We start from the raw sequence: 8,461 nt of genomic DNA, 5'->3' as shown, positions 1-8,461 counted from the left end.
ATGCTTGATTATAAAGTTGATTCATGGGTTGGTTCTCATTAAGTGTGCCCCAGCGAGCAGTGAAGGCTGATGACATCTTGGAACTTGGGTTGGCATCATGAAATGTGTGGGCTATGTTATTGAGAGTCAAGATGACTAAGATGAGATGCGACGTTGCATTTGAAGGACCTTGACTTTGAAAAGGAGAAAGGTTAAGCCTTAGGACTTAGCCTAGAGTAAAGGCAAGTCAACTAGAGTTGCTATCGAGTGAACATGCACGCATGAGCGATGTGTATGCCTGAACCAAGCATAGTTTCCGCATGAGTTGTGTTTGGTCAAAGAAGGAAAACCACCTCACCTAAGGTCCGACAAAACTGCAAAACTAAGCAAAAATTATAAGAGAGCCCGAGTTCCCCTTATTAAGACTCGTCATGATTGTGTCAGAATCATAACGCCTCACGGTTTATAAAGTATGATCACGACACAAAACACAATCATATCATGTGGAGTTGAGTTTACTTGTGCAATCTAGTGCGAGTTCTTTGGTTCTTTACTTTTTCTGCTTTAATTCCATAGTATCTTCGTTATTTTGCATCGACGGTACATAACATGCTCGAGCTGTCTATCGTTACGAACGTTCTCGCTACTCAGTTTTCTGTTCAAGAATGGATCTATTTTCCTTAGAGAGATTATCAGAGATATTGTTATTTGTCTTACTGAGATTTGTGGTATATGGCATAGGACCTTTGCTGTGCTTCCATGGCCTTGCATCCATGAGCTGCAAGACAAGCTCGGGGCTGAGAAACGAGCATGCTAGCTGTTGGTTAGAGTAGCAGAAAGAATACGGTATGCTTCTGATCTGCTATCATGAAAGATATACTCGTGCTTGGCCAATCTTCTCTGTTCAATTTTGCGTCGGGATGATGCCCTTCGTAACTGATTTTGAACGATCTCATGATTGTTTTTAGTTTGATAGTGAAGTAGATGTTAATTTTATAGCATGTTTAACTTCGAATAACTATCGTAGTTTGGTTTAGTGGCATCAACTAAAGAGTGGTCGTTTACTTGAGATATCAAACTCCTATGAGTTACTTAACGAGTATCGTAAGGTCTAATGATTCTTTCACTAGATTCACCTAACGAAAGAACAAGAGCTTTGTTTTTTAAGAGCTCGTTCCTTAGTCACATGTTGGGCCGAGAAAGTGTCCTATTTCCAACATCTCTTACCATTACTACAATTTGATCATTAGGACTCATACGTCGTGTTCCGACTTCCGATAAGACAGCGACAATGGCGATAAAAGAGAATCTAAGATATGAAAGGGGACAAAACGAGGCATTTAAAGGTGGGTTTTGAGGGAAAGTTTTTGATTAATTGATAACCAAAAGTAGGAGAAAGAATGATATAAATAGTCATAAAAAAACATCATCTCTCAGTTCATATCAGATAAAAAAGAAATGGATGGTTGTGATGAGTCGTACTTCCATAATTGGAACCAACCAAATTCTCCCTTCACTTTCATTACAATGTTGATAGCTTCCATCACATGACCACATGCCATACTCTCTCTCGTGTCCACCCCTTTCTACTCGTACAACTCTAAGAAAACTACCTAACACTTCATCGTATCTCTTCGAGGATTGCGATTAGACCTAATGAAAATATTATTTGTATATACTCTTATTTTTTAACCGTCAGGATTGTATTCAAAGTATTCAAATCGGTAACTTGAATATTAGAGACGACTCTAACGCTTATTTAAAGTGGTAAGTTTTGAATATTGAATGTTTGCTCGTTTAAGCAGTTTTTATCGGATAAGATAGGTAACACAAGTTTGTTTGTTTACTTGGAGTTTTTGTGTAAGATTTTGCTCATGTGAAGATATCTTTTTTAAATGTTTAGGAAATTGGGATCGTTATTCAATTTGTGATGTTTATATAGTTCATGTAAAGTTTTTACTGCATCCCTAATAAAGATCTTATATCGATTGGAGAGAGAAATGATATATTTTACTGCATCCCTAATAAAGATCTTATATCGATTGGAGAGAGGAATGATATATTCCTTATAAAAGTGTTAAAACCTTCCCCTGATAGACGTGTTTTAAAACTGTGAGGCTGATGGTAATACGTAACAGGCTAAAATATATAACATCACATGCGAATTTTTATGAGATTGACAGTGATACATAACAGACTAAAGTGAACAATATTCGATAAGTTATCTATAAAATTTTCTATAAATATATATATGTATTAACATTTTGATTTCAAAATCATTTTGCCAACAAAATATTATCATTTCATTTTTTATTTATTTTTATTATAATTATCTTCTATGGACGAAATTCCTTGTATTACAATGATATATGTATTCTTCACGTTACTTCAATTCATTATTTTATTTAGTGGATCCCACTTTAACATCAAATGATTGTAACATGACAAAAATTATTATTGACAATATTATAAAAAAGTTCATAATACAATATTAGAAATATTTCGTCCTTCCAACTTGGATATAGCAATGCAAGAGTGCTATACGATATCATTGGTTAGTTATGAAATTGACTCGTTAGAACCATATAAATCGATATTCAGATCTTTCATTAACAACATAAAGAAATAAAGAAAAAAAAAAAAAACTCCTACCGTATATTAATTGGTAGAGCTCCATTCTTGGTCGTTGAGTCTTATCTATCAAATCATTTAGAGAGTAAATCAACGACATTATAACACTATTTCACAATAACAGCATAACATGGTACAATTATATGATTCGACATTCGAAAAAATCAAGGCTACTCAACCCAAATGGTAACAATTGAGTTAGGTTACATATTTTTTGGGTTTGAGATCGTGTTGTGGCAAAATTATCTCACCTCTTTTAGCTCCTCAAAATATATATATATAAATATTGGCATTTGCTGATGTGGCAAACAGAAAATAAAATGATTTAATTTAAATTTGAAAAAAATAGTGGGAAATTGGCAAAGCACATGCAAGAGGTATTTTAGTAGAAGTAGGGACATTGAAAAGTTTGAATGTCTGATAAAATTTGTTAAGCTCAAAATTCCATTTCCATGGAGCAACCTACATTCATCTCTCACCGGCGAGATGAACCGGAGTTCAGCCTCCGTGAATGGGCGGCGAAGGCCAAACTTAACCACAACCCCACCATTTCCCGGCGATTCTCCGGCTCCTACATCAGAAGCTTTCGAGAAGACGCCAGGTCGTTTCGATCAAACATCACCAGCACCGCCTCCTCTCCCGGCTACCCTTTCGGAGGTTTTTGTTCTTCTTTTTCTCTCTCTGTGGAATTTTGTTTCCGGCCATGGATTCTTCTTTAACTTCTCTGAGTTTCGTTTTACAGACGAAATTGACCCAGCTACGTATTCGTTTACTAACGCCATCAAGGGTGAGTTCAATTGAATTCGGATTTTGAATTGCCTACGAAGTGTTTGTGAAAATGACTCTGAGGGAATTGGTTGGTGTTTATGGGCGCTGCTTTTTGTGCAGCGCTGCAAGCCAGGTCGCTTAACAGTTGGGAATGTTTTTCCCTCGATGGGTTTACTTTGAATTCGAAGTGGAATGAAGCCGAGAAGTATATATGTAATCCACTTTCTGGGGAAGTTCCTATGGAGTGTTTGTCTGCAAAATCACTTAGTGGGAGGTCGTTTAGGAACTTAGCCAACAGAATTGCAGTCTCTGCTCCTTTAGTTTACTCAAATCATCCACAACAGATTCAAACAAAGCCATGTTCCATCACACAAGTAGTTCAGAAACTCCCAATTTCAGGTTGGATCATCTGTCTTCTCCTTTATACTTCTAGTTTGTTCTTGTTGGGGTTGGAGGATTTTGAATGAATTCTCTGGTTGTGATTTTCAGATAAGAAAGTGGATGCCAATGCTATGACTAGAGATGTGGGAACTCAAAGCACACCACCAAACGTTGGTTCATCTAGTCCTAGTCCTGCTTCCACGCCTCCCATCGTGGATAGAGCATTAAAGAGATGCGAATTGGAAGAAAACTCTCCCAGTTCCAATTCTAAGGTTACTCCCGAGACAGAGGTATGGCAAATCCAATCTTTCATAGGCTAGTTTGATTTCAAGAAGGTCTACATCAGAGCTAATTGGTAGTTGGGAATTCTTAAATCATCCCTAAGCTAATAATTCCCCATTAAATCCAAACAATTAAGTGGATGAGTTATGATGAATAGAATATAACAAGTGTGAATCATTATTAATCAGAGAAGAAATGGCATTGAAGGAGTTTACAAAAGCTGGATTTGATGGAGATCTTACAGGAAAATTGATGTTGATTTGTTGGAATGAATTTGATATGATTCTGTTTTAGAGAACATTTAGAACAATTTGCTGGTGATCCCAGCATATGATCTGCCATTCTTCATAGCTTGGGGAGAAAAGCTTCTGAGCCTGTGAAGTTAATGCAAAGTTTAAATGTTAGACTAAGCATCACAGAATAGAATCTAAGAAAAGAAGGAAACAAGTGGAGCATAAGTGAAGTTCAGCTTTCTCAGACATAAAAGCTTTGTCTGCAATCTATTCTATCCCTCCCAAACAGCCCCACTAAGGATGAGGCAACCAAATCTGATTGTCCCGATACATGTCATAAAACAGAGTACTATACCCATCCAAGGTGGGGGACTGTTTTGGCTAGCCATAAGTTGATACAATTTTGGTCCCTTTTTGATATTTCTTCTCTCACATTGGCCTACTTTCCAGCTCATACAGTTGTGACTGTCTCTGCATTGTAGAAACTTATTTTTTTTTGAAATTAAAGTCATAATATTCATGTCAGAAAACCCTGCCTTGAACTTTCAGAAGGAAGAGAAAATTCAAGTCATGGTGTTCTCTCAACACTTAAATTAGTGCATAAATTTCAAATTTCCCTCCTTCAACTCTGTATTTGTTTTTTTCCATTCCTCTCTATCTATTTCATTTTCCTTTCTTTTACCTTAGTGGAGCCCATCGAGATTTTCCCTTACATACATGTTCCTTTGTTTTTCATCAAGAATCTCCTCTCTATCTCTGTATATTTCTCGAGATTCTCATTGAAAAGGCATCTGCAGATCTTCTTTTCCCTTCTTTCTGAAAGTTGTGGCCATGTATGTTCCCTTTTTAGTCGATTGAGCAACAATAAGTTGCTGAATCGTTGCTTCCTCAACCATTAAAACCATCAATAAATGGGCAGTGTTGAAACTTGTATTTTCTGCTAAGATCAAGGGAAATTTGTTGTTGCAAACTCTTGACTGTTCGTGGAAAAATTAGAGGTTAATAATCCATCATTCCTCCTGTAATTCTCAAAGATCTCATTACTTAAACTTATGTGGACAAGTCGAAATAAGAAGTTCCAAAAAGTGCAATCTGAATTATTACCAAGCTCAAATAATTTCAAGAAGGGGCCACCTAGGTATTTCCTGAATGAACATCCAGGCTTTAGAAAGCTTTTAAATGACACTGATATAAAGCAACTTGATCTAAACGCAGGTGATAAAAAGAGAAATGGAAGAGGAGAGAGCAAAAGAAAAGGTACATAGAGAAATAATGGCAGAAGAAAAGTGCAAGCAAGGGGGATGCTTGTCATGGATGAAGAGGAAGCAGAAAGAGGAGCAGAGATCAAGAAGAAAGAGGTTCCTTTCTCATCTGAAACTAAAAGGGTGCTGAAGGAGAAGAGTGTTGAAATGGTGAAGAACAAAACATGGAAAATGAGGGAGGTGGGGTTGTAGAGAAGATTGCTCTGTAAACAAAGATTTGGTTTATTAATGCAAAATGGAAGAGAAAGGGCAGGTGGGGAATGTGGGATTGTATGGGTATCATAAAGGTTGGCTTTGTGGGTTGTGGTCCTATTTGCCTTGCTCCTCAACCACTTCAATTTGTTCTTTGTCATGGTGAAAGCAGGCCAACAGCTTAGACTTCACGTGCTTGCCTTTGTCTTTGTGTTCTGAATTGTAGGGTAGGGCTCTTAAGGGCTTCTCCCTTCTGTTTTCAACTTTTAAATCTCTCTCTCTCTCACACACACACACACACACATACTGTATTCAACAAAAATCTTAGAGACCACCTATTTTTAAAAATTTGACATTGTTAGAGCATATTTATGGAGAATTCGGAAACAACTAATCCGAACACAGCAAGAATGTTTTTAGACACTTAAAAATGTAACAAACCTCTTGTCAAACCAAAGGGGCTTTGCCATGGTGGTGAGAGAGACAGAGAGCGCTGAACCAAGTCATCATGGAGTCAATTGCTGAAATCCCCACGACTAAGAACCTACAATAATGTTAAAAATCACAGAAACCAAAGCATGTATAGTGAAAATACAGCCAGAGAGCTTGGAAAGAATGGGAAAGTTCAGAGAGTAACAAACCACAAGCTGCTCTCTTCTGCAGCAATGGCGACGCCCATTTTCTTTCATATTAAAATTGAGATACACTATCTGAAGAACAGAGATTCATGAATATGAAGAAACATTCAAACTTAATTTCATTAACACACCTACACTACAATACAGCGTCTCAAAACTCTTCCCCCTCACAAAAAGAGATGGGGGATGAAATGGAGCTTCACAAAACGAAGCCTTTCAAGTATTCAGGATCACGCTTGGCTTTCTCCTGAAACTTCTTGAACCATCTGTCCAAGATATCCATCGGCACAACCAACTTTGAACCAACAACACCGCAGAAAGATTGCATGAAGTTGAAGAGATTCTCACCAACTTTTAGGGCTAGACGCTCAATTCGTTTATCCGCCGTGACATCAAGCGATTGCAGGGAAGCCAAATCCTCCACGGAGACTCCAATTTTAGCTGAGACGGGAGCCGAATCGGCCGGCATGAGTTGCATCTGACCACTAGGCTCCGGCCATGGAAGTGTCAGCACCGCCGAAGGCCTGGCTAGGGTTACAGCACCACAGAGAAGAAACTGAGATCCAGGAGACTGAATATACACAGCTAGGGCTTTATCAGGCGGAAGAGTGAAATTATTCAATAAGAAAATGCACATTTCACGAATCTGATCGTACGCTTCACCTAATAAGACGATTAGGAATTCGAATTAGGGTTTCGAAACAGAGCAAGCTAAGAGAAGAGAAAAGGAAAATCTGAATGGAATACGTTATAGAACATACCGACGAATGTGTTCATATCGAGAACCCAATGGGAAGTGTCAATTTGAGAGAAAGCTGAAACATCCATCGGAAAGCTTCGATTGGGAAAGACGACTCCGAACATCTTCGATCCTCAAAATGTACTGTTGAGAAAGGAAACAATGAACTTGCGATCGATGAAACTGATAGAAGATTGAGAGTGAAATGCTCCGATTGAAGGTGGCCGGCCGGATTGGAAAATGCATACGATCAGCGAGTGTGGAGCATTCCAGAAGAATCTAGAAGGATTCAGAGCTTGAGTCCATTGACCTGCATGGAACTTGCCACAACTTTCTCTTCGTCTATTTGTTCTTTTTAATAAAATTTATTTTTAAATATTTAATTAAATTTTGTAACTATATATTTATAATAAAATTAAATAAATATATGTATATATAATTATATAGTAAATAAAACTAAATTCAAATCATTCTTCAAAATACAAAACTACTATACGGGCGTGTGAATATAGTCTCCTCTTGATCCTCTGTTATAATTTCTATGTGCTGATATCTCGAGTAACCATCCACAAAACAGTAGTAGTTATGTCGTGCCAGTCAAATCATCCAAAAAAACATCGATTGGAGAGGATAACAGAACATTTTTTTATAAGAGTGTAGAAACCTCTCTCTAGCAGACACATTTTAAAACCGAAGTCCTAAAGAGAAAGCCCAAAGAGAACATATCTTCTGTGGGCTTGGGGTGTTACACTTCACTATACCGATCTCAGATCAAATGGTGGCAACCTTCAACTGTAGATTTAATTATAGGTCGATATCGTGTGTAGTGAAATTGACCCGAAGAAAAGTTTAAAGTGCAATTCGTTGATGGTAGTTGGTTAAAGCTCTACACGGCCGGCATGTTTTGAACAGTAAAATGAGAAGAGAGGGAGTCATGTCCATTCTCTCTCCAAACACGTCTGATAGTAGATCGGGATGTGGAATTCCAAATTCAAATCTATTTAAAAAAAAAAAAAAATTAAATACAAGATAAGATTAGGATGTGAATTAAAAATATATGCAGAATCTAAAACAGAGAGTGCATCTCCGACCATGTCTCGCCAAGATACCAGCTCACTCATTTTGGAATCGTAATAAAGAAAATATTAAATTCCATATCAAAAACGCATAATATAACACCGTCACCTAATAAAAAAACATAAAATATTAAACAAAAAGGTGAAAAATTATAAATAAATAAATAAAATGTTAAGAGGATCATAGTAGATACCCTTGACCTTTGGAGCTTAGAAAGAACAATTACATTTTAAATTCAATCTTAATATTAAAGCATATAATATTTATTTTAAGATAGGG

General features: G+C 37.1%; 2 protein-coding genes across 9 annotated transcripts; one reads left to right on the top strand and one right to left on the bottom strand.

Moving 5' to 3' along the window:
• The first annotated feature begins 2,959 nt into the window (after nucleotides 1–2,959).
• Nucleotides 2,960–5,991, top strand: LOC111482408. Its single transcript, XM_023128165.1, has 5 exons — nucleotides 2,960–3,267; nucleotides 3,353–3,397; nucleotides 3,499–3,777; nucleotides 3,868–4,049; nucleotides 5,490–5,991. The coding sequence occupies exons 1-5, from the start codon at nucleotides 3,063–3,065 to the stop codon at nucleotides 5,664–5,666; spliced, it is 888 nt and encodes a 295-aa protein (XP_022983933.1). The 5' UTR covers nucleotides 2,960–3,062; the 3' UTR covers nucleotides 5,667–5,991.
• Nucleotides 4,164–7,442, bottom strand: LOC111482409 (protein OPI10 homolog). Of its 8 annotated transcripts, none has more exons than XM_023128172.1 (5): nucleotides 7,128–7,442; nucleotides 6,498–7,029; nucleotides 6,366–6,410; nucleotides 6,170–6,272; nucleotides 4,192–4,415 (listed from the first exon to the last, which is right to left on the bottom strand). In XM_023128172.1, the coding sequence occupies exons 1-2, from the start codon at nucleotides 7,228–7,230 to the stop codon at nucleotides 6,566–6,568; spliced, it is 567 nt and encodes a 188-aa protein (XP_022983940.1). In that variant the 5' UTR covers nucleotides 7,231–7,442; the 3' UTR covers nucleotides 4,192–4,415; nucleotides 6,170–6,272; nucleotides 6,366–6,410; nucleotides 6,498–6,565. The 8 variants fall into 8 exon arrangements, with proteins under 8 accessions (XP_022983941.1, XP_022983940.1, XP_022983939.1 ...); XM_023128171.1 differs by having other exon boundaries at nucleotides 6,370–6,410; XM_023128173.1 differs by lacking the exon at nucleotides 6,366–6,410 and having other exon boundaries at nucleotides 4,164–4,415.
• Nucleotides 7,443–8,461: the final 1,019 nt, after the last annotated feature.

This window comes from Cucurbita maxima, unplaced genomic scaffold (assembly GCF_002738345.1).
Source record: "Cucurbita maxima cultivar Rimu unplaced genomic scaffold, Cmax_1.0 Cma_Scf00007, whole genome shotgun sequence".
In the NCBI taxonomy this organism is placed as follows: Eukaryota; Viridiplantae; Streptophyta; class Magnoliopsida; order Cucurbitales; family Cucurbitaceae; genus Cucurbita; species Cucurbita maxima.
This window is presented reverse-complemented; position numbering and strand designations above follow the sequence as displayed.

Excerpts from the sequence above, each read along its gene's own strand:
- LOC111482408 (XM_023128165.1), top strand. The coding sequence starts at position 3,063 with ATGGAGCAACCTACATTCATCTCTCACCGGCGAGATGAACCGGAGTTC. Across the intron at positions 3,268-3,352 it reads TCCCGGCTACCCTTTCGGAG|ACGAAATTGACCCAGCTACG; the intron begins GTTTTTGTTCTT and ends TTCGTTTTACAG. Across the intron at positions 3,778-3,867 it reads TCAGAAACTCCCAATTTCAG|ATAAGAAAGTGGATGCCAAT; the intron begins GTTGGATCATCT and ends TGTGATTTTCAG.
- LOC111482409 (XM_023128173.1), bottom strand. The coding sequence starts at position 7,230 with ATGTTCGGAGTCGTCTTTCCCAATCGAAGCTTTCCGATGGATGTTTCA. Across the intron at positions 7,030-7,127 it reads CGATATGAACACATTCGTCG|GTGAAGCGTACGATCAGATT; the intron begins GTATGTTCTATA and ends TCGTCTTATTAG.